The sequence below is a fragment of the Monodon monoceros genome, unplaced genomic scaffold, assembly GCF_005190385.1.
Source record: "Monodon monoceros isolate NGI ecotype Baffin Bay Population unplaced genomic scaffold, NGI_Narwhal_1 Super_Scaffold_3, whole genome shotgun sequence".
Lineage (NCBI taxonomy): Eukaryota > Metazoa > Chordata > Mammalia > Artiodactyla > Monodontidae > Monodon > Monodon monoceros.
Window position 1 is genome coordinate 61410563 of NW_021703780.1, and position 25938 is coordinate 61436500.

The 25938-nt window shown below is 41.2% G+C and overlaps 2 protein-coding genes across 2 annotated transcripts in view; both read right to left on the reverse strand.

Moving 5' to 3' along the window:
- Window positions 1-2325, reverse strand: part of SLC6A20 (solute carrier family 6 member 20) — a 90406-nt gene extending 88081 nt beyond the window's left edge. Inside the window, exons 1-2 of the mRNA XM_029244085.1 lie at window positions 2243-2325; window positions 1058-1141 (exon numbers count right to left, since the gene is read on the reverse strand). Of these exons, the coding sequence (XP_029099918.1) occupies window positions 1058-1086 (29 nt within the window). The 5' untranslated portion in view covers window positions 1087-1141; window positions 2243-2325. The remainder of the gene's footprint in view (window positions 1-1057; window positions 1142-2242) is intronic.
- The window catches only part of LZTFL1 (leucine zipper transcription factor like 1), a 25770-nt gene continuing 535 nt past the window's right edge, over window positions 704-25938 (reverse strand). The window contains exons 2-10 of the mRNA XM_029244086.1: window positions 13336-13460; window positions 10524-10718; window positions 8743-8803; window positions 7576-7647; window positions 6242-6307; window positions 6078-6155; window positions 3345-3521; window positions 2243-2346; window positions 704-1141 (exon numbers count right to left, since the gene is read on the reverse strand). Of these exons, the coding sequence (XP_029099919.1) occupies window positions 1123-1141; window positions 2243-2346; window positions 3345-3521; window positions 6078-6155; window positions 6242-6307; window positions 7576-7647; window positions 8743-8803; window positions 10524-10718; window positions 13336-13460 (897 nt within the window). The 3' untranslated portion in view covers window positions 704-1122. The remainder of the gene's footprint in view (window positions 1142-2242; window positions 2347-3344; window positions 3522-6077; window positions 6156-6241; window positions 6308-7575; window positions 7648-8742; window positions 8804-10523; window positions 10719-13335; window positions 13461-25938) is intronic.

A 25938-nucleotide genomic window follows, 5' to 3' on the forward strand; every position in this document is an offset into this window, starting at 1 on the left:
CTGAGGTCTGGTAACTGATTTTATGTTAGATAGAGGTCTTTTAAAAATTGTTCTTGGGTCTTCCCTGGTGGCGCAGTGGTTAAGAATCCTCCTGCCAATGCAGGAGGATTCTTAACCACTGCAGGATTGAACACGGGTTCGATCCCTGGTCCGGGAAGATCCCACATGCCATGAAGCAACTAAGCCCGTGCGCCACAACTACTGAGCCTGTGCTCTAGAGCCCGTGAGCCACAACTACTGAAGCCCGCGTGCCTAGAGCCCGTGCTCCACAACAAGAGAAGCCACCGCAATGAGAAGCCCACTCACCGCAACAAAAACCCAATGCAGCCATAAATAAATAAATAAATAAATTTATATATTAAAAAAAAAGTGTTCTCATTTAACATAACTTAAAAGAATATTCTGGAAACTGAAGTATAAAGATTACATTTACTCTGAATCCAGATACTTTCTCAACTGTATAAGTACAGGATGGCTCTGCCTTCTCCATTAGTAATACGGACTCATAAGTTATGCTGCAAAAAATGTCTGACCCTCCTCAGCATTTAGCTAGAGAGACCAAAGGAGTTAACTGAAACCCCATGTTCACTGTTAATTTTCATTATAATTGGTAAAAATGATGCCTATAATAGATGGTATTCACATTTTCAATAAATTCATATTTTTTTGATGATCACATATAGAAAACAGATTAGATTTCATGTTAAAAAATAAGGTTTATTTGTAATAGCTATCTTTAATAATTCTATATTTTTCCTCTGGGGAATGCACAAGTACAGACAATGCTAGCTTTAACATTTATTGAAAAGGCGTGCTCTTTACACTAATGCAAAAGGATAAGCCTCTTCTTTACTATAAAGAATTCTCACTGCATTTGAACTAAGATTCTGGAGCACTCAGCAGAGAGGAGTTTGGGATGACAGGCCAGAATCAGTCAGTAGGTTTTCTCCTCAATTAGGTAACTGAAATAGGAACTCTAGTTCTAAATATCAGAAGCAAAGTCTAAATATTAGAAAAATAAAGAGAGGGAATACAACAAACTGCTTCAAATACATGCCTGAGGTGAGAAACAGCTTGTACTTTCATGTAGTGGCAGCTTCCAGATGAAATCTTCTTCAGTTTTTAATCTTCAGGTTCATATCTGGAAAGAGATATATATTCAATTAACAGCATAATGTCATGATACTTTTTGCTGTTGTTGTTGTTACCAAATAAGTTTACTTGAAACACCTCCAGTGACTAAACCAGTAATGTTGCATTTTTCACTTAAAATCACTGCTATGGTAGAAGTCAGATACATTCAAGGCATGACGAGGGTGACTCAGGATTCCTGCCACAGGTGGAGAATGGACCAGATAACTGCTGAGATACCTTCAGGTTCCAAGTTTCTACATGTGGCATCTAGATCTGTGATAGCTTAGTAGATTAGGGATTCGGCGGTAATTATGGTAATTATCTAATCGATGGCCTGATGGACACAAACAGCTGATCTGGCTTTGTGAGTACAGGGTTAACAGACTCTCTTCTCTAAGGAAAAATATGATCTGGGATTCACTTTCTAGCTCTGGTACCCTGGAACCCTGCTAAAGGTAAAATGTCAGCTGAATTTCCAGGCAGAGCCACTGATGACAGAAATGACCCCGATTAGAAGACTCCATCTGGACCAGGAGAACTGTGAACAAGTATACATCCATGGCGGAAACCACGGCTTCGGCTTCCCTACAGTTGAGTCCCTCCCTCCCGGACATGTCCCTGCCTGGGCACCATGTGGCTGGACCAAAGACACTGGTCCTATATAGGGCATGGAACTTCTAAGCCACGCTGGCTCTGGCACCCATGCATGGACTCATTTTCTAGCACCTAAATTGTCATGTGAGAGCACAGTATGATCAGGTTGTGGGCTGCAGCAAGGACACCACTGAGGAGAAATGCCCAATGCTGCCCTATGTGCTTGCTGTGGTTTCTGTCCAATATCCTGCTAAGAGAATCCACGGCCAGAGTAGCCTAGTGTAGCCCTGTGTGAGGCTAAAGGTTTGGCTGAACCTGAAAAGAAACGCTGGTGGGTGTTACAGATGAGGCCTGGCCAAAACCCCTCTGCCTTCCTCAGACACAGCCTTCTGGACTGAATGACAGAGCAACTCCCCACCGGCCTGACCTCTCCAGACACAAGGTTAGACTTAATGAAGGACAGACATCAACCCAGCAGGGAGACAATCTGAGAGACAGGACCAGTATGTCTTACTTCGCCAGTCTTTTCCTCAGGTCTTTGATTTGGTCATTCTTCTTGGTGAGAATCTCTTTCATGTTTCGATAAGCTGCTGTTTGTTGGAATTTTTTCTCTAATTCCTGCATAGTGAAAAATGTCAGCCCATTAATAAGAAATAGTTAAGGAAAGAAATAACATATCTGATGAAAATATATATTTTGCCCTAATTTTACTAATATTGTGCTTATTTTATTTTCTAATTTTTATTATTTATTTATTTATTTTTGCAGTACGCGGGCCTCTCACTGTTGTGGCCTCTCCCGTTGCGGAGCACAGGCTCAGCGGCCATGGCTCACGGGCCCAGCCACTCTGCGGCATGTGGGATCTTCCTGGACTGGGGCACGAACCCATGTCCCCTGCATCGGCAGGCGGACTCTCAACCACTGCGCCACCAGGGAAGCCCTATTTTCTAATTTAAAAAAATATATACTTATATAAAATTAAGACTATTCAAACTTTAAAAATACATTCTTTCAAATGGGAAGCTAATAAAATAGTAACATTTCCCAAGTACAATATTAGAAAATAACTCAAACATACTATGCCATAGACATGGGAAATCTATTTGAAAAAGTAAATTCATTTTCAGGTAAAATAAGCATGCTCTTTTTTCCAAATCCCAAAATACTGCCAGTATTTGAAGAGGAGGATTTTAAATTTAATTACATTTTAGCTCCCATATTCTTAAGAGTCTAACCCCTAAAGCGAAAAAACCAGTTCTCCACATATCTCATATAAATTAAGAAAAAGGTATAGAACCCTTGAGAAAAAAGCCACTCATCCCTCTGCCAGACTGTAAGAGGGCTGATCAGGAAGAGCAAAATGGGTGCTCAGGGTGCCGGCTGTACGCCACCCTCAGTGGAGTATTTACCATAGAACAGAAGGAGTGTAGGTTTTTATTATCACAGATATTTTAGTGCCAAAGATGGAAGAATCTCAGTGTCCCCAAATGATAAATCTTTAGAACACAAATTGCCTAATACCTTGACAAAAAATGAAGTGAATATGTAGTTGTCCAACGTTTTCCTTAGTTACACTGCATTCATCACTTAATCGGATATAAACAGACAAATCTGACCTTTTCAGCCATGCTCAGCTGCTCCTGCACCCTGAGCAGGTCATGCCTGGCTGTCGCTAGATTCTCCTCCAGGGACTTCTGGTTTTCTGTCTGGTCATTAAGTGTCTTCTGAAACTCACTCTTTAAAGCAGCAACTGTGTTTTCCAAGTCACTCAAGTCTTGGGTCTTTATAAAATCCTATGAAAAATACATACACTCACATGATTTCATGCTGACATCCTAAATAGCAACTGCTTTAGATTCAGCATCACAGGTGACGGGAACAGATGATGACGTGTGCTGCGTGTGCATGTCAGCATCCCCCGCCAGCCTTCTCTGCCACTGCAGCCCAGTCAGGGTCACCAGCACACCCAGTTCACCCTCAGCACCAGTGCACTGTGTCCTGAGCACAGCAGACACTCAGTGGTCACTGATTTCCAAGTATGTAAAATATGATTTATGAACTGCTGGAATTCCAAAAGAGGAACAAGAGAGGTGGGATCCTAAATTTGACAAGATTGTGTTTCCCCGAGTTGGGGTGGAAAATAGGCTTCATTTTTGAAAAGTCAAGGTAAAAAAATCCTGGTGAAGAATTTTTAATGATACAGATGGAAAAATAATAAAATTAATACAATTTATACAAAAAATGTAACAGACATGTTTTACAATATTATGAGAGCCTAATTAATGCTTGCTGATTATATGGCTTGCTAAATTTACAAGATTTTAAGTTTTTTACATTAATTCGATATGCACATATTTGTACACTTCGTCAGTGTAATATAAGCAGCTGGATCTTCTACCTGGATCATGTTTTTAACTAGATAAAATTTATAAAAGACAAAAGTTATATTAATGACAGGAAAATGGTCTATAATTGCTAACTATGAAGACGAAGCACTACTATCAACAAAAAAAGAATTCCTTACTTATTTTTGAAATCTGGTTTTTAAAAAGATTTTATTTCACTGCATCTAGTGAAGGCCTGTATGCATTTTGCTTTTGCCAAATCTTAAAAGCAAAATTGGAGCAAAACCTTCAATGGCTTTTAAAACAAATTCATCATCCGAAAATGTTGGTAACTGGTTTACTTTGAGAAACTAAAGCTGTTCTGGAGTATTTAGCTGTTTTATGGTCCTTGGTATATAATGATTGAAATTTATGGTCCTTGGTATATAATGATTGAAAATCATATATATTTCCTTTTGTTTTAGCCATATAAGACGCATCCTTTTATTTAAAAAATACCTACAGACTGGGCTTCCCTGGTGGCGCAGTAGTTGAGAGTCCGCCTGCCAATGCAGGGGACACGGGTTCGTGCCCTGGTCCGGGAAGATCCCACATGCCGCGGAGCGGCTAGGCCCGTGAGCCATGGCTGCTGAGCCTGTGCATCTGGAGCCTGTGCTCCACAACGGGAGGGGCCACAACAGTGAGAGGCCCACATACCGCAAAAAACAAAACAAAACAAAACAAAAAACCTACAGATAAAATAATGTAATGTCTGAGACTGGCTTCAAAAAAACATGGGGGGAACTTCCCCAGTGGCGCAGTGGTTAAGAATCTGCCTGCCAATGCAGGGGACACAGGTTCGAGCCCTGGTCCGGGAAGATCCCACATGCTGCGGAACAACTAAGCTCGTGCACCACAACTACTGAGCCTGCGCTCTGGAGCCCGCAAGCCACAACTACTGAGCCCATGAGACACGACTACTGAGCCCGTGAGCCACAACTACTGAGCCTGCGTGCCACAGCTACTGAAGCCTGCGCGCCTAGAGCCCATGCTCCGCAACGAGAAGCCACCACAATGAGAAGCCCACGCTTGCTGCAACTAGAGAAAGCCTGTGCACAGCAATGAAGAACCCAACGCAGCCAAAAAATTAATTAATTAAAAAAACCCAAGAAACATGGGGAAAGGGAGAAGAAAGTAGAGGTAAATATGAAACCAGGCTGGCCATGTCTTGATGACTGACTGGTAAAGCAGAGTGATGAGTACCTGGGGTGCATTACACTATTCTCTCTACTCTTGTATATGTTTGAAATTTTCCATAGAAAAAGTATAACCAAAGTCTAATGAAGTAAGTTTGGGGATTGTTTAGTAGACATTTACAATGGCACTACAACCACTAGAAAAGCCAGTGCTGCAATGAAAATTCACTCCAATGGTCCTGCTGACAGGATCCTATTACAGCATCTAATCTCAATGGAAAGGCCAAAGGAGGCAGAACTGAGCACACGATGACTTCCAGGGCAGAGTGATACTCAGTCATTCCATTCAGACAAGCTTGGAGAACTTCACTGGATTTCACTGTATTACAGAAGCACAGCTAGATATAGGCGGATTAGAAGATGCATGACGAGTAAATTCATTCTGTTTTGTCACACTCACCGAAGGGTAACTTAAGTAATAATAAGTTCTGTATAATAATAACTAAAAACTCTTCCTTTCTTCCCGTTGTAATTGGAAGGGCAAAGTGAAAGGGAGAAGAATTTTTAAAAAATAAATTTAAGCATATCTCATATGCCAATGGGCTCTGGGATATGTGAAGTACATGAGCTGTGTATCTGCCCCCACTGCCCTCAACAGGCGCTCACCTGGCCTTTCCTGGACAAGTTTGTCTCGATGCAGAACTACAGTGGTGGCCTCCCTCTCAGGGAGTGGCTGGCTGTGGGGCATAATACTGATAGTAGCTAAGACTTAATATAAGTTTATAACTTGATCATCTAGAAAATGTGAAAATGCTAAAACTGATTTCACCTTCTGAGTTCCTTGATCAAGCTGTAAATCTTGCAGTGCTCTTTCTAGTTTTGACTTCTCATCCAATGCATTTGTTGCCTATAATCAAGATTAAACAAAATACATTCAGTACTTAGTCTGTAAGTAACTCTTTCAATAATTTTGTTAAAGTATTTCTCGGTTACCTGTGTTTCAAGGGTCTTCAGCCTTGACTTTAATTTCTCATTCTCTTCTTGAAGTCTTAAAATTTCCTTTGTGAGTAAATTCAAGTTTTATTATGTTAGCCAAAGTATTTTTAATCCTTTGTTTCACTTAAAAATTTAATTTTTATATTAAATTACATAAAAGCTCAAAAGTCTGCATGCCCTGGTTACTGGTAATATTCCAGTTTTACCCAGCCCACCAGCCTCAACACGTATGAGTCATCTCTGGCTCTAAGACTTCTAGTTTCTTCTTTCACAGTCTCTCAGGCTTTTTGCAGCCCTCTACTCTCAGCCTTTTTGCCAAGTCCCTCTCCCCTGCCATCTCTCACCTAGCTGATCCTGCAACTCTTGGGTTTGTTCTCAGCCTACACTGTACACCACTTGCTGCTTATCCTCAAGACACAATCTTCATCATTCCGTACCCTGTGCCCAGCCCCTAAGTGGTTCCAACTGAGCTGAGGTCCAAGGGCCTTGCTCATCAGCAGCTCCGTCACAAGCATCACCTGTCAGTGCAGTCTCACTTCTTACTATACCCCAGCACATGCAGCATCGCCCAGCTAGAGAGCCTGCACTCTGCTCCAAGGCATGCCAGCCTCCTCTCTGCCTCTGACTGCTGCCCACTCTGTTCCTCTGCTGCCCATACCATTTCTCTTCCCTCTGACAATTCAATCTGCTACACCTTTCAGCCCAGCTCAGGCACCACCTTACCCAAGAGCCTGTCCTCAACTACTCTTACCCACACGGAAATGTGTCTTCTCTGCCACCCTGTGGCACCTTTGGCACCAGGTTAGTGGCAACTGTGGCACACAGGTTAGCATTCTGCTGTCTCTGTTCCTAGAATATTAGTTATCCCTTCCCAACGAGACTACAAGGTTTTTAAGGGCAAAAGGGCAGGTATTACTTTTCTTTTTATGTAACAATATCTAGCATAATGTTGAGAACACAAGAGTCACGAAAAATAGTTGTATATCAGTAATTAATCTTTATAAACCTCTTAATTAAAAAATCTCTTCACTGTTATCACAGCTCATAAACTTCAAATGTCCATCAATAAACACTTTCCAAAATTCTATGCTCTTCACTTCATTATGAAAAGATGCAGTCAAGAGCTGCTTCAGACTCTCTGGGAGTTAAGTGTGTCCTCTTCTGGCCCACCAGGTACCATTCAGTACAACTACTGCGATAGGCTAATTACCCTCAGTGGACCAAAGCCTGAATCAACACCTTCCACCCAGTCTCTCTACCCTAGAGCTGGGCAGGCAGTGAGCATACATCCTTATAGAGTTTGCCATTTCTCAAAATGATGGCAACATTACCTTGTTTAGGAGTTCTGCTGTTCCACCTTCGTTAAGTGGAGCAAGTTTTGGCTTTATGTTGTCTATGATGGGCTGAAACAAAACAAAGAAACCAAACTGAAATCACCACTGAATAAAACACGTGTAATCACTGAACTCTTGTACTTTCTAAGTGGAAGACACTGTGTAAACATATTCACTGAGATATCAGCTAGATTTTCATTGGTTTGGATCTCTGCTACATCCTAGTGCTTAGGACAGTGCCTGGCCCACAGTGCCCAATGCAAATTAGAGATAAAAACAAAACCCATCCTCCTTGTATCTTTAAAAAAAAAAAAAACAAAATCAGGTGGAAGAGAAAGGAGGGAGGGAAGGTACTCAAAGCCAAAGCCGATAAAGATCCTAGTATCTAGAGACTGGGATTTTAAACTGTGGGAGCTAAAACGGAGATTTCTGCATGAACCCCAGAAAAATTGTAATAATGATGAGGATTTAGGTAAACTACATTACGGATGAGTAACTTGACACAAACATTCTGGCAGTTTAGCAATATGTATTAAAACAAAACAATTCATGCCCTCTGACCTAGAAATTTCTTAGCTAGAAATATGTTCCAAAGGAATAATTAGAAAATTGTTTTGTACGTGTATGTTCATGGATTGATCTTGGCAGTGTTTTACCATGTAACACCACAGAGGATTTATGGTGCATCTACACAATGGAATGCTAAGTGGTCACTACAGGTAATGAGAATGATTAAAGAGACAAGCAGGTAACTACCAGTACTGTCTCCACTTGACAGATGAGGGGAACGAGGCTCAGCCATCTCAGGTAACCTGCTCAAGGTCGCACAGCTGAGGAGTGACAGTGCCAGGATGCATGCCCCCAACGCCTGTGCTCCGCATCATCTGAGTGAAGAGCATGCATGGCTGGGAGGCGGGTGGACTGCAGGGATGTTGTGTGCATGCGCATGCGTGTGTGAGGTAGTAGACAAAAACAAGTTTTTCATAGTTACTTCCAAAACTTATCTTTTTTCTCCTAAAGATCTGAGAGGCAAGCTTGGAATTCTGCTCCTGAGTTGAATGCTTTTCCTTGAGAGTTCTCACTTTAATCTCTGAATGCTCTGAGCAACTTGAGGATTTTAAACACTGGCTATTAAGGTATGGACTTATAAGGACCAAAAATTACCTTTTTATTTGAAGATGTAAATTCTGCTTTTTCAAATTCTGCAACTTGTTCCAATAGTTCTCTTGAAGACAAAAACAAATAGAAAAAAATATTTGTTTAGAATAGATTTGTATCATACACACAAGAAGAATAAAAGCAGGACTTCCCTGGTGGTCCAGCAGTTAAGACTCTGTGTTCCCAATGCGGGGGGCCCAGATTCGATCCCTGGTCAGGGAACTAGAGCCTGCGCGCTGCAACTAAAAAAAGATCCCGCACACCACAACAAAGATCCCGCGTGCCACAACTAAGACCTGGCACAGGCAAATAACTAAATAAATAAAATTTAGAAAGAAAAAAAAGAAGAAGAATAAAAGCACTGGTACCAATCTATTACACGCCAGAAACAACAGAGCAAGATGAACAAAACTTCACCACATCAAAAATATTTAGTTACTAATGGTCGAGAACCTAAGTTCCATGCACTCAAATTTGAATCTCCATAGCACCTACTATTTTGTACCTACTGAGTGTACAATATAATCGCTAGAACTAAATTACAATGTTAATACAACTATGTCTGAAATTTGTAGTCAACACTGTATTTTTGAGGTGCTAAAGGGAAATTGCTCTATAATATACATTGTTAGCTAGTAGAGGTTCAAGGAAAACTGAGTTTTAATAGAGTAGCCTCGGAAAAATAAAATTAGTTCACATCTACTGGAAAAGAGTATGGTAAATTCTCAAGGAAGACAGATGGTTTGGGGGATCCACCTGAACATTTCCTTTTATTTGCAAAGGTACCTGGGGGCTGACTATACAAAAGCTTACAGAGTGAATGGCAGTAACTACTCTCCTAAGCTTCTTAATAGGTCAGTTTCTCAAAGTTTTCTCACCAGTTATCTACTGGCAGTTGGTGAAGCTAAATGGTTTCCTTCCCTACCCGAGGCCACAGCACTGTCCGCAAGCCGCGCTGCACCTGTGCTTAGCAAACAGCCCCTGGGCTCGGTATCAGTCTTTCCAGATCTCTGGCATGCCTTTTCTTAGACTGAGTTTCAATTTCATTGATTTTACCATATTTTTAAAAAATTAATGAGTTTTTTGATACAGTTCAGATAATGAAACTTTTTTTTACTTTCCCTATTTTAAAGATCAGTATATAATTTTAATGCAATTATTTAGAAATAAACTTCCAATACTACTAAGTGTGATTTGATGGTGTTTGAATTAACTTTTCAACTGTTTCATAATCTTTTTTTCTTAGTTGACCTATCTCTGAAGACTTGTTATAATACTGATCAGGCTAACCAGAGATACCATATGGAATAATTACTTATAGCCTTAAGAGCAATCTCATAAATCTCAGAGGCCTTTATAGCACCTAGGAATAGTGGAAACAGGGCATTTTGAAGAGGATGCTGAGCGGCACCTAAGAGATCACTTAGTAACTGGATGCTCTGCTGTTACCTTACCCAAATTTTCTCACACACCAGGCCCAAGCAAAGCAGCAAAGATATTCACTAACTTTTTTTTTTTTTTTTTTTTTTTTGCAGTACACGGGCCTCTCACCGTTGTGGCCTCTCCTGTTGCAGAGCACAGGCTCTGGACGCGCAGGCTCAGCAGCCATGGCTCACGGGCCCAGCCGCTCCGCGGCATGTGGGATCTTCCCAGACCGGGGCATGAACCCATGTACCCTGTGTCGGCAGGCAGACTCTCAACCACTGCGCCACCAGGGAAGCCCTCACTAACTTTTAAGTTCATGCTTGGGCCTCTATTGTCATAACTGTGGATACAAATTTTAGTACCTGTTTTCAAGTTCAGAGATGTCTGTCTGTAGCTTGAGGTACCACTTCTCAGCCTGTGAGAAAAGCTGCCGCAGAAGTAGCACATTGGTGTAGGCCGTGTTGATGAGCTCAGACTCCACCTCGCTGTGGACCACGGCCTGTAACCCATTCAGGACTTCAGAGACTTCATCTATGGTGAAGGTCTCCTCCACCAGCCTGAAAAACAACCACAATCCAAAACCTCTGGATAAACAACAACAACTATTTACAAAGTAAAACAAAACTAAGAAACCCACATCATGTCATCTGAGGCAGTAGCCCTCAACCTTTTGTGGAAGACAACTGTTCCATGGACATGGGGGTGGGGGTGGGGGGATGGTTTCAGGATGATTCAAGCTCATTACATTTATTGTGCCCTTTATTTCTATTATTATTACATTGCAATGTATAATGAAATAATTATACAACTCACCATAATGTGGAATCAGTGGGAGCCCTGAGCTTGTTTGCCCTTGCCACTCACTGATAGGGTTTTGATATGAGTCTGCAAGCAATTGATTTATTATGGTCCCTGTGCAGTCAAATCTCTCTGCTAATGATAATCTGTATTTGCAGCCGCTCCCCAGCGCTAGCATCACTGCCTCAGCTCCACCTCAGATCATCAGGCATTAAATTCTCATAAGCACAACCTAGATCCCTCGCGTGCACAGTTCACAGTAGGGTTCGCGCTCCTATGAGAATCTAATGCCGCTGCTGATCTGACAGGAGGCGGAGCTCAGGCAGTAATGCGAGCGAAGGGGAGTGGCTGTAAATACAGAGGAAGCTTCGCTTGCTCGCCTGCCTGCCCGCCGCTCACCTCCTGCTGTCCGGCCCGGTTCCTAACAGGACATGGACTGGTACCAGTCCATGGCCCAGGGGTTGGGGACCCCTGATCTAAGGGTTTAAAGGGTTTAGTGAAAGTCCCTCTGGAAATTATCTTCTTTATTAATAAAACAGTTTGAAAATAATTTAAGCTCAATTAATTTTTGATGTCTATTTAAATGATTAAACTGGTTCGCTCTTCAAATGTGCACATCCTTTAATACAAGTATGTGCTCAGAAACGTTCCCCAAACTATCTACTTTTTTCTTTAGCTTTTCAGTGAAAATCTTTAATCTCCCCTAAAATTAGTTTTATCACATTTAATTATTTCATAAGTCACCTGAGAGGTGTAATTTCTCCTTTCTTTATATCATTTGTCTAGCATTTCGATGACTGAATGACCATTCACATGTTAGTAAATGCCTATAAGAAAATCAATGGTAATAATATATTGCTTCTCTTAGCATTCTTGAGACCCAAAAGAAAAAAATCCTAATTTAATTAAAGCTCCATTAAAACAAACATCATCATCAAAAGGATTAAAGATCGACTCTTCCACAGAGAACGTTTGTGTTGGAAGGGAACTCTTGAGCCATTTTCTTCAATTCCCTCACTTCACAGATAGAACACAGGCTCAGAAGGTGGCGGTGACTTGCCCATGGTCCCAACTCCACAATCATTTCCAACAATCTCAGGAACATGCCCAACAGCTGAATCCTTGAGAAAGCTTCCACGCATGCCTCCTACGATCAATGACAGTTTTATAGTAACACAGTCTCCTCCACTCCCTGCCTCCAGCCTCAAAGTGTTTTATCCCTCAGATGCTCAGCAGATGAAGAGCTACAGCCCCGACCTCAAGTCATCTTCTCCATCATTCCAAAAGGACATAACGAAGGGAGTTACACCAAACTTTATTTGATTTACCATTCTTTAACGTTTCATTTACCCAGCAGAATTTAACCACTCTAAAAAAACCAAAACTTTATTTTTGATGCAAGTCCTTATTAAATATATTAACAATCTTTCTATATTCTTTAATAGAACAAAGCAAATCTGCTTAAAAATTTTTTTTTTTTTGAGCAACCCAAGTTCATTATTATGAACAGCAGTTAAGGTACTCCAATGCATAAAGTAAATAATGGGTACCTTCTCTGGCTGTCTCATAGACTCACCAATCAGATTGCTGCTTACCTCTGCTGTGGGTTAGGAAGCCAGATTATCAGATTAGAACATGGATCGAACAGGTAACAGTCTACAGCTGAGGGTCTCTGCTATTGAGTGAAGTTAATGACTTTATCACAGTTACAGATCACTTGGAGACCTTTTTCATTTATGTCTTGACATTTAAGTGTGCCAAAATCTGATCCCCAAGTAATCTGATGTCTCTTTATTACTCAGTCCTTTTGGTTGGCTTCCCTATTATCCTCTATTACTAAATTTTCTATGGACTTTTATTATCTTCCACTATTGGTCCAACTAAACTAATTATCATCTCTTGCTACAAATCAACTAATAATTTTGGTACTAGTCAGCAAGCTTTTCATGGTTTCCTGCTGTTTTCTCTTCTTCTAATTCTTCAATATAAACTGCATAGGTGTTTTCTTGCTAACTGCCATGTCTTATGGCTCTAATCTTTTAATTAATAACTCAAGTAATTAAGGTTCTGGAATCTTTAATACAGCAAGCCAATCATTAACCCACAAGCACTTCACAATTTCCTGACTGCCCTTCTGAAACTTTGCAATCCCTCAATTATCATTATATGCATGTTTAGTAACAGGCTGCTCCCACCACAATCTGATTTCTTGAGTATCACATATCCATAAGGCTTAGTGTAGCTGCTCTCAATGAATAATTGATCATGATATCCTGGCAATGGTTTGTAAGGCCTCTCTGCTACAGCACCCCCATACTGGCCACCAGAAGGGATCCATGTTCCTTCCCACTGGGTTTCCTTAGAATTCTCTGATACCTGCTCTCCTTGAGGTCTTGGAAGCAGGAATCTACAGTTTTGAGTCTCAAGCCTCTTTTTGAACGAGCAAAACGCATGTAATTAATAACTTCATTTTGATGGTGCTCATTCAGACCCAACTCTGCCTGAAAAAAAGAATTTAATTGTTAGTCTTGAAGATATAATAAAGGAACCAACAATGAAAACATACAGGTTATCCTGTGGTGGAGACTGGCAGATGTCCACTAAATTCTGTTCTTCCCATCTTCCCAGACACATGGCTGCCCAACTAGAAAACACTCCCCAGCCCTCCGTGAAGTCAGGTGTGGCCACATGACTACTTCTCAGCAATGGATGTGAGAAGAATAAGAGCTATTTCTAAAGCCTGGGACTTAAGACATGGGGCACACCTTTGCCACACCCTATTTCTCTGAAACCTGGGGGTGGTGACTCCGCTGAACCATGCGGACAGCACAGTGCCCTGGTGGCTGGGGGAACAGCAAGCTGAAAGGGACTGGTATCCCTGGAACGACTTTGTGGAGCAGCACTGACCTCGTACCTAACTGTGATGAGCAGTGAGACGGCTGTTAAGCATGAGATAAATAAACTTCTGTATTCTTTTTTTTTTAATCTTTATTGAATTTGTTACAATATTAGTTCTTTTTTTTTTTTTTTTTTTTTCCCCCTTACCCGGGCCTCTCACCGTTGTGGCCTCTCCTGTTGCGGAGCAACAGGCTCTGGACGCGCAGGCTCAGCGGCCATGGCTCATGGGCCCAGCCGCTCCGTGCATGTGGGATCTTCCCGGACCGGGGCACGAACCTGCGTCCCCTGCGTCGGCAGGTGGACTCTCAACCACTGCGCCACCAGGGAAGCCCTAGTTCTTTTTTTTTATAAATTTATTTATTTTTGGCTGCGTTAGGTCTTTGTTGCTGCGCTCAGGCTTTCTCTAGCTGCGGCGAGCGGGGGCTACTCTTTGTTGCGGTGCGCAGGCTTCTTATTGCGGTGGCTTCTCTTGTTGCGAAGCACGGGCTCTCAGCATGCGGGCTCAGTAGTTGCGGCTCATGGGCTTAGTTGCTCTGCGGCATGTGGGATCTTCCCAGACCAAGGCTCGAACCCGTGTCCCTCGCATTGGCAGGCAGATTCTTAACCACTGTGCCACCAGGGAAGCCCAAACTTCTGTATTCTTTAAGGTACTGGGTTTTTTTCTTTCTTTCTTTTTTTAATCTCTATTACAGAAACTTAACCTTATCCCATCTCACACAGCTTTAAAAAATATATTTGGTTTTGAAATAGCCACTAATTGGTCTTGATTTTAAACCGGATGAGAGCTTGACAACCATAAGCTAGAAATTAATAAAGCTTTTTCATTTTATAGCTATACTGAAAATAAAAGAAGGAAATTATAAAAGTGAACCTCTAATGCAGGGGGCTGAATAAGTCAGGATTATCTTTACTGTAAGAATAACCTGTCTATGGGAGACAAAGGTCTAACTCTCATTCTCAGCACAGTGTTGGGCTGCATTGTGGAGGCCAGCACCAAGGTCACTGGGCATGACCTCCTTCACCCCCCAAGCCCCGCACCATGGCTTTGCTGCATCTACATACATCCTTACCTTCTCTCAGCAGTTTCCATTCCCTGAGAACAGAAGTCTACAAGGGCCATGACCTTGTCCCTCTGGTTCCCTGAGTATCCCCGGGACGACTCATAGTGCCTGGCACACAACAGACATGTGCCTGACAAGTGAACTGAAAGAGTTCCTCCTTCTGAAGGCCATCATGGCCTTAATGTATTCTCTTTCAAGCTCCTGGGGGACTTTATTTAACCAATTACTCCCCATCTCAACTGTCTATACGTTTCTTCTTCCCCTCGGACCACAGAGAAGACTGTGTACATAAATCTCACTCATGCTAAAAAAATACAAAACCAGAAATTCCCTCCAGCTACTGCTGCATTTCTCTACTTCCCTTCTACTCTTGCTGTCTCCATTCTATATGCTGTTCAAACTGCCTTTGCGAAGCTCACCAGCAACTTCTTAATAACAAATCCAACTACCGTGGCCGATGCTTTTCTGTCCACTGACCTGCTCCATTCTTTGGCTGCTAACCCCACCTCCCTTCTTGATCTCATCTGTAGGCTCCTCTTGGGCTTGCCTCTTAAGTAGCTGTACTTCCCAGGGCCCTGCCTGGGGACCCTTACTCTTGTCATTCTATATCCTCTCCTTGATGACATGATCTATCTCAAGATGTCAACTGTTATCTATATGCATCTGACTCTCAAATATAATAGGCTGGCCTACAGACGTGTACCCCCAACCGCATGATGAATGGCTCTAACAAGTCTTTTTCTCCCTCACATTGTTCTTAATATTTCTACAATTCAAGATGTTAAAGTTCAATAATTTAAGAATTACCCAAGACATTACGATGTTCTCTAATGGTCATTTATCTAGTAGACTAATGTTTCAGAACAACTAGTTGAGGTATTTTGACCAATGTAAACCAACACATATGAGATATGTACTTACCTTAAATTTCATGACTTTACCTTATTTATTAAAATGGTAACTAAGATCTTGCCTTAGAGTTAGACAAAGTAAATGGAAAGACGTTTTGGTTTATAATGATTATTAGCCAACTCCCCGAACTAATGTCAAACATTAGAAATAATAATAGTAATGATGATAACAGCTAAAAGTCATTCAGAGGTTACAATGTGCCAGGCATTACCTCATTTAATCCTCAATACAACCCTATGATAAAGGTAGTATAAACCTGCTTTACAGGGACTTCCCTGGTGGTCCAGTGGATAGGACCCCATGCTCCCAATGCAGGGGGCCTGGGTTTGATTCATGGTCGGAGAACTATATCCTGCACGCCACAACTAAGACCCAGAGCAGCCAAAATAAATAAATAATTAATTTTTTTTTTTTTTTAAAAAAACCCTACTTTACAGATAGAAAAGTGAGATACAGAGAAGAAAGATTTTCTATGCTACTGAAATAGGTAAGTGGGAGAGCAGGGATCTGAACCAGGCAGTCTAACTCCACAGCTCCCACTCAACTTGGCTGTTCCAAATCCTTTTTGGAAAATGTCAGAGTTTAAATAAATAAAAGAAAACAAACATGTTATAGTTGCATATGCACCTGAGTTGTGACTCACAACAAGACAGATCTCCACCAGGCATTTGAAAAAAGAACTGAATACCTACATTAGAAAAGATGTTATCTCTTATAGTCGCATAAGTATGGGCAAGAATATCCTACAATTGGAAATAACTCAAAACAATGTCACATCTTGCTAAAAAAAATCCCGTAAACAAATTTTCAATTATTCTTCCTTGTTTATAGTCTTAAGTGCATAAGGCCTCCATACTCCCCAAACTCCTTCTCTAACCCCGTTTCCCAGAATTCTACCATAAGGACACTCTACTTCAGTCAGACTAGTCTGCTCATCAGAAGCATGATTTAACATTTCCTGCTTATACTTTCACTCTCATTACCCCAATCCTTGACTAAAAGTACCTCCCCATTCTTATTCAAGAATCTGAACCCAACCCAGTGGTGTGCTGGTAAATGCTTAACAACAGGCTTTTGGGTGGGGGGGTATGAAACTGATTTGCGGCCCCTGCTGATTTCTGTGGTATAAAAACTCCCAGCAAGGCTGATTTCAAGCTACCAAGGTAATGTCACTGAATGCAGAGATGAGAAGAAATGCACACGATTGGCTCTCACCAGCCAGTACGAGCATGCTCCAGGAAATCACCAAATTCCTACCCATCCTTCAAGACCAAAGCTGTTTTACCTACTCTGTGAAGCCTCCCAATATGCCCTCATTAACTCTAGTTATGCCTTCCTCCAAAAATCAGCACATATCAACTCTGCTACTCATTTGGCAACACCACAGACTAATTACTACCTTGTACTATTAGTAGTCTTTTTTTCCAGATGTTGCTCCTTCAAGTAGACTGTAAGCTCATGAGGGCCTGAATCATTTCTTATACCACACAGCTCCTCGTACAGTGCCTTGTGCAGAGTAAGTGGCCAATTCAAATCTGTTAATTATTTTCTCTTCAGTCAGGAAAAGTCTTGACTGTCCCAAGACCAAGAAGAAAAAATTACAAAAACTGAGGATGAACTTTAGGACAAAAGACAGAAAAGTTACTCTAAAATGGATGGAGTTAAGAAAGGGAGCAGGAATAAGCAGCTGAGGGGGAATCAGGAAGATGGCGGAAGAGTTAAGACGCAGAGATCACCTTCCTCCCCACAGATACACCAGAAATACATCTACACGTGGAACAACTCCTACAGAACACCTACTGAACGCTGGCATTAGATCTCAGACCTCCCAAAAGGCAAGAAACTCCCCCAGGTACCTGGGTAGGGCAAAAGAAAAAAGAATAAACCGAGACAAAAGAATATGTACAGGACCTGCACCAGTGGGAGGGAGCTGTGAAGGAGGAAAGGTTTCCACACACTAGGAAGCCCCTTCGTGGGTGGAGACTGCGGGTGGCGGAGGGGGAAAGCTTCGGAGCTGCGAAGGAGAGCACAGCAACAGGCAGGCGGAGGGCAAAGCGGAGAGATTCCCACACAGGTGCCGACTGGCACTCACCAGCCCGAGAGGCTTATCTGCTCCCCTGCCGGGGCAGGCGGGGCTGGGAGCTGAGGCTCGGGCTTCGGTCGGAGCGCCGGGAGAGGACTGGGGTTGGCAGCGTGAACACAGATTGCAGGGGGTTGTTAGTGCATCACGGCTAGCCGGGAGGGAGTCCGGGGAAAAGTCTGGACCTGCCAAAGAGGCAAGAGACTTTTTCTTCCCTCTTTGTTTCCTGGTGCGCGAGGAGAGGGGATTAAGGGCGCTGCTTAAAGGAGCTCCAGAGACGGGCGCGAGCCGCGTCTAACAGCGCGGACCCCAGAGACGGGCACGAGACGCTAAGGCTGCTGCTGCCGCCACCAAGAAGCCTGTGTGCGAGCACAGGTCACTCTCCACACCTCCCTTCCGGGGAGCCTGTGCAGCCCACCACTGCCAGGGTTCCGGGATCCAGGGACAACTTCCCCTGGAGAATGCACGGCGCGCCTCAGGCTGGTGCAACGTCACGCCAGCCTCTGCCGCCGCAGGCTCACCCCGCATCGTGCCCCTCCCTCCCCCCGGCCTGAGAGAGCCAGGGCCCCCGAATCAGCGGCTCCTTTAACCCCGTCCTGTCTGAGCGAAGAGCAGACGCCCTCTGGCGACCTACACGCAGAGGCGGGGCCAAATCCAAAACTGAGCCCCGGGAGCTGTGCGAACAAAGAAGAGAAAGGGAAATCTCTCCCAGCAGCCTCAGGAGCAGAGGATTAAATCTCCACAATCAACTTGATGTACCTGCATCTGTGGAATACCTGAATAGACAACGAATCATCCCAAATTGAGGAGGTGGACTTTGAGAGCAAGATTTATTATTTTTTCCTTTTCCTCTTTTTGTGTGTATGCTTCTATGTGAGATTTTGTCTGCATAGCTTTGCTTTCATTTGTCCTAGGGTTCTAACCGTCCATTTTTTTTCTTAAAAAATTTTTTTTTCTTAATAATTATTTTTTAATAACTTTATTTTATTTTATTTTATCCTCTTTCCTTTTTCTTTCTTTTCTTCCTTCCTTCCTTTCATTCTTTCTTTCCTTCTTTCTATTTTTTCTCCCTTTTATTCTGAGCCGTGTGGATGAAAGGCTCTTGGTGCTGCAGCCAGGAGTCAGGGCTGTGCCTCTGGGGTGGGAGAGCCAACTTCAGGACACTGCTCCACAAGAGACCTCCCAGCTCCACATAATATCAAACGGCGAAAAATCTCCCAGAGATCTCCATCTCAACACCGGCACCCAGCTTCACTCAACAACCAGCAAGCTACAGTGCTGGACACCCTATGCCAAACGACTAGCAAGACAGGAACACAACCCCACCCATTAGCAGAGAGGCTGCCTAAAATCATAATAAGTCCACAGACACCCCAAAACACACCACCAGACGTGGACCTGCCCACGAGAAAGACAAGATCCAGCCTCATCCACCAGAACACAGGCTCTAGTCCCCTCCACCATGAAGCCTACACAACCCACTGAACCAACCTTAGCCACTGGGGACAGACACCAAAAACAACGGGAACTACGAACCTGCAGCCTGCAAAAAGGAGACCCCAAACACAGTAAGATAAGCAAAATGAGAAGACAGAAACACACACAGCAGATGAAGGAGCAAGATAAAAACCCACCAGACCTAACAAATGAACAGGAAATAGGCAGTCTACCTGAAAAAGAATTCAGAATAATGATAGTAAAGATGATCCAAAACCTTGGAAATAGAATAGACAAAATGCAAGAAACATTTAACAAGGACCTAGAAGAACTAAAGATGAAACAAGCAACGATGAAAAACATAATAAATGCAATTAAAAATACTCTAGATGGGATCAATAGCAGAATAACTGAGGCAGAAGAACGGATAAGTGACCTGGAAGATAAAATAGTGGAAATAACTAATGCAGAGCAGAATAAAGAAAAAAGAATGAAAAGGTCTCAGAGACCTCTGGGACAACATTAAACGCACCAACATTCGAATTATAGGGGTTCCAGAAGAAGAAGAGAAAAAAAAAGGGACTGAGAAAATATTTGAAGAGATTATAGTTGAAACTTCCCTAATATGGGAAAGGAAATAGTTAATCAAGTCCAGGAGACACAGAGAGTCCCATACAGGATAAATCCAAGGAGAAACACGCCAAGACACATATTAATGAAACTGTCAAAAATTAAATACAAAGAAAACATATTAAAAGCAGCAAGGGAAAGACAATAAATAACACACAAGGGAATCCCCATAAGGTTAACAGCTGATCTTTCAGCAGAAACTCTGCAAGCCAGAAGGGACTGGCAGGACATATTTAAAGTGATGAAGGAGAAAAACCTACAACCAAGATTACTCTACCCAGGAAGGATCTCATTCAGATTTGATGGAGAAATTAAAACCTTTACAGACAAGCAAAAGCTTAGAGAGTTCAGCACCACCAAACCAGCTTTACAACAAATGTTAAAGGAACTTCTCTAGGCAAGAAACACAAGAGAAGGAAAAGACCTACAATAACAAACCCAAAACAATTAAGAAAATGGGACTAGGAACATACATATCGATAATTACCTTAAATGTAAATGGATTAAATGCTCCCACCAAAAGACACATACTGGCTGAATGGATACAAAAACAAGACCCATATATATGCTGTCTACGAGAGAACCACTTCAAACCTAAAGACACATACAGACTGAAAGTAAGGGGATGGAAAAAGATATTCCATGCAAATGGAAACCAAAAGAAAGCTGGAGTAGTAATTCTCATATCAGATAAAATAGACTTTAAAATAAAGACTATTAGAAGAGAAAAAGAAGGACACTACATAATGATCAAGGGATCGATCCAAGAAGAAGATATAACAATTCTAAGTATTTATGCACCCAACATAGGAGCACCTCAATACATAAGGCAACTACTAACAGCCATAAAAGGGGAAATCGACAGTAACACATTCATAGTAGGGGACTTTAACACCCCACTTTCACCAATGGACAGATCATCCAAAATGAAAATAAATAAGGAAACACAAGTTTTAAATGATACATTAAACAAGATGGACTTAATTGATATTTATAGGACATTCCATCCAAAAACAACAGAATACACATTTTTCTCAAGTGCTCATAGAACATTCTCCAGGATAGATCATATCTTGGGTCACAAATCAAGCCTTGGTAAAATTAAGAAAATTGAAATTGTATCAAGTATCTTTTCTGACCACAACACTATGAGACTAGATATCAATTATAGGAAAAGATCTGTAAAAAATACAAACACATGGAGGCTAAACAATACACTACTAAATAACGAAGTGATCACTGAAGAAATCAAAGAGGAAATCAAAAAGTACCTAGAAACAAATGACAATGGAGACACGATGACCCAAAACCTATGGGATGCAGCAAAAGCAGTTCTAAGAGGGAAGTTTATAGCAATACAATCCTACCTTAAGAAACAGGAAACATCTCGAATAAACAACCTAACCTTGAACCTAAAGCAATTAGAGAAAGAAGAACAAAAAAACCCCAACGTTAGCAGAAGGAAAGAAATCATAAAGATCAGATCAGAAATAAATGAAAAAGAAATGAAGGAAACGATAGCAAAGATCAATAGAACTAAAAGCTGGTTCTTTGAGAACATAAACAAAATTGATAAACCATTAGCCAGACTCATCAAGAAAAAAAGGGAGAAGACTCAAATCAATAAAATTAGAAATAAAAAAGGAGAAGTAACAACTGACACTGCAGAAATATAAAAGATCATAAGAGATTACTACAAGCAACTCTATGCCAATAAAATGGACAACCTGGAAGAAATGGACAAATTCTTAGAAATGCACAACCTGCCAAGACTGAATCAGGAAGAAATAGAACATACAAACAGACCAATCACAAGTACTGAAATTGAAACTGTGATTAAAAATCTTCCAACAAACAAAAGCCCAGGACCAGATGGCTTCACAGGCGAATTCTGTCAAACATTTAGAGAAGAGCTAACACCTATCCTTCTCAAACTCTTCCAAAATATAGCAGAGGGAGGAACACTCCCAAACTCATTCTACGAGGCCACCATCACCCTGATACCAAAACCAGACAAGGATGTCAAAAAGAAAGAAAACTACAGGCCAATATCTCTGATGAACATAGATGCAAAAATCCTCAACAAAACACTAGCAAACAGAATCCAACAGCACATTAAAAGGATCATACACCATGATCAAGTGGGGTTTATTCCAGGAATGCAAGGATTCTTCAATATACGCAAATCAATCAACGTGATATGCCATATTAACAAATTGAAGGAGAAAAACCATATGATCATCTCAATAGATGCAGAGAAAGCTTTCGACAAAATTCAACACCCATTTATGATAAAAACCCTGCAGAAAGTAGGCATAGAGGGAACTTTCCTCAACATAATACAGGCCATATATGACAAACCCACAGCCAACATTGTCCTCAATGGTGAAAAACTGAAAGCATTTCCACTAAGATCAGGAACAAGACAAGGTTGCCCACTCTCACCACTCTTATTCAACATAGTTTTGGAAGTTTCAGCCACAGCAATCAGAGAAGAAAAGGAAATAAAAGGAATCCAAATCAGAAAAGAAGAAGTAAAGCTGTCACTGTTTGCAGATGACATGATACTATACATAGAGAATCCTAAAGATGCTACCAGAAAACTACTAGAGCTAATCAATGAATTTGGTAAAGTAGCAGGATGCAAAATTAATATACAGAAATCTCTGGCACTCTTATACACTAAAGATGAAAAATCTGAAAGTGAAATCAAGAAAACAATCCCATTTACCACTGCAACAAAAAGAATAAAATATCTAGGAATAAACCTACCTAAGGAGACAAAAGACCTGTATGCAGAAAATTATAAGACACTGATGAAAGAAATTAAAGATGATACAAATAGATGGAGAGATATACCATGTTCTTGGATTGGAAGAATCAACATTGTGAAAATGACTCTACTACCCAAAGCAATCTACAGATTCAATGCAATCCCTATCAAACTACCACTGGCATTTTTCACAGAACTAGAACAAAAAATTTCACAACTTGTATGGAAACACAGAAGACCCCGAATAGCCAAAGCAATCTTGAGATCGAAAAATAGAGCTGGAGGAATCAGGTTCCCTGACTTCAGACTATACTACAAAGCTACAGTAATCAAGACAGTATGGTACTGGCACATAAACAGAAATATAGATCAATGGAACAGGATAGAAAGCCCAAAGATAAACCCACGCACATATGGTCACCTTATCTTTGATAAAGGAGGCAGGAATGTACAGTGGAGAAAGGACAGCCTCTTCAATAAGTGGTGCTGGGAAAACTGGACAGGTACATGTAAAAGTATGAGATTAGATCGCTCCCTAACACCATACACAAAAATAAGCTCAAAATGGATTAAAGACCTAAATGTAAGGCCAGAAACTATCAAACTCTTAGAGGAAAACATAGGCAGAACACTCTATGACATAAATCACAGCAAGATCCTTTTTGACCCACCTCCCAGAGAAATGGAAATAAAAACAAAAATAAACAAATGGGACCTAATGAAACTTCAAAGCTTTTGCACAGCAAAGGAAACCATAAACAAGACAAAAAGACAATCCTCAGAATGGGAGAAAATATTTGCAAATGAAGCAACTGACAAAGGATTAATCTCCAAAATTTACAAGCAGCTCATGCAGCTCAATAACAAAAAAACAAACAACCCAATCCAAAAATGGGCAGAAGACCTAAATAGACATTTCTCCAAAGAAGATATACAGACTGCCAACAAACACATGAAAGAATGCTCAACATCATTAATCATTAGAGAAATGCAAATCAAAACTACAATGAGATATCATCTCACACCAGTCAGAATGGCCATCATCAAAAAATCTAGAAACAATAAATGCTGGAGAGGGTGTGGAGAAAAGGAAACACTCTTGCACTGCTGGTGGGAATGTGAATTGGTTCAGCCACTATGGAGAACAGTATGGAGGTTCCTTAAAAAACTACAAATAGAACTACCATATGACCCAGCAATCCCACTACTGGGCATATACCCTGAGAAAACCAAAATTCAAAAAGAGTCATGTACCAAAATGTTCATTGCAGCTCTATTTACAACATCCAGGAGATGGAAACAACCTAAGTGCCCATCATCAGATGAATGGATAAAGAAGATGTGGCACATATATACAATGGAATATTACTCAGCCATAAAAAGAAACAAAATTAAGCTATTTGTAATGAGGTGGATGGACCTAGAGTCTGTCATACAGAGTGAAGTAAGTCCAAGAGAGAAAGACAAATACTGTATGCTAACACATATATATGGAATTTAAGAAAAAAAAATGTCATGAAGAACCTAGGGGTAAGACGGGAATAAAGACACAGATCTACTAGAGAATGGACTTGATGATATGGGGAGGGGGAAGGGTAACCTGTGACAAAGCGAGAGAGTGGCATGGACATATATACACTACCAAACGTAAAATAGATAGCTATTGGGAAGCAGCCGCATAGCACTGGGAGATCACCTCGGTGCTTTGTGACCACCTAGAGGGGTGGGATAGGGAGGGTGGGAGGGAGGGAGATGCAAGCGGGAAGAGACATGGGAACAAATGTATATGTATAACTGATTCACTCTGTTATAAAGCAGAAACTAGCACACCATTGTAAATCAATTATACTCCAATAAAGATGTAAAAAAAAAAGAAAGAAGCAGCTGAGTTCAGTAGGAGAAATAGCATTAGCCCGGGAAACAGCACTCATAAACGTTTGCTTCCCCATATGCACATATGTACACTATACGTACACGAATCACATCATTAGAGAGAAAACAGAATGGGTTGATGTGTGGTGTAAGTAGAGAAAGCACTGGATTAGAAACCAAATTTAAGCCTAGCTATGAAACTTTCTGTTAGCAAATCACTTAACCTCATTGACACCAGTTGTCAGCTGTTAAATCAGAGAAGATATGATGATCAGCTGTAAAATATGTAGAAATAGTGGGAGGTATCCAAATAGGGAAATCAGAATTTGTTTGAATTTTGTTGCAAAAAGATTCTATTAAAAAAAAATAGCTAAAACACAGAGCAAGAATCCTACCAGAGCACTGCCAAGCTAGTGTCCTGAAATTGTGCCATAAAGTGAGGGGAGAGTGGTGAAGGTGCCAGAAATGGTTCCCTATTCCTGACCATACTCCAAAGTCCATATACAGCTTTACCATGAGAAGTATAAGGATGAAAATGTAATGATAAAAATGAACACAACCTAATAAAACCTATTATATACTGAATGCTTAATATTTTAACAGGTACTGGGCTATTTGTTCTATATGCATTATCTCATTTATCATTTTAACAACCGAAGTATACTTATTATCTGCAATTTACTAATGAAGAAACTGAGCCTGACTCCAAAATCTCAGTCGTTAAGCAAATTGATAGAAAGGAATTACAGAAGATAGAATGGGAGCAAATGTCAACCTTCTTGTGACATCACCATCATTTTTTCAACTTGTTTCTGATATTTTAGGGAAATCAAGAGAATGAGAGGGACAAGCTCAAGCAGGGTAGGGAAGGGTCTGTTCTGTTCACAGCTGTACCCTCAGCTGCAAGAGAGTGCTTGGGACATAGCGTGAGCTAAATAGGAATTCTGGTTGCTGAGGTATTTTAGTAGCCCATTCCAGTGGTGCCCCCAACCCTGGAGTTATCTTTTTTTCTCAACACTTCAGTACTGTGCCTTCTTCTAAAAACGGTTGCTATTTAAGTTGGCATTCTATATACGCTGGCGTGATTAATGGGATATGCTCTAGCATACAGGAAAACATGCCTTCTTTTGAACAGGTCAAAACACAAGAAATGTCACTCAAGTTTTCACAGCTATAAAATAGGGGCTGGAACTCTCACAGTGACTCTCACATCAGGAAGTCGTATTCAATCACATTCTTCCTCCTCGGCTCGTTAACATAATGCTGCCAAAGTGTGTGTGTGTGTGTGTGTGTGTGTGTGTGTGTGTGTGTGTGTG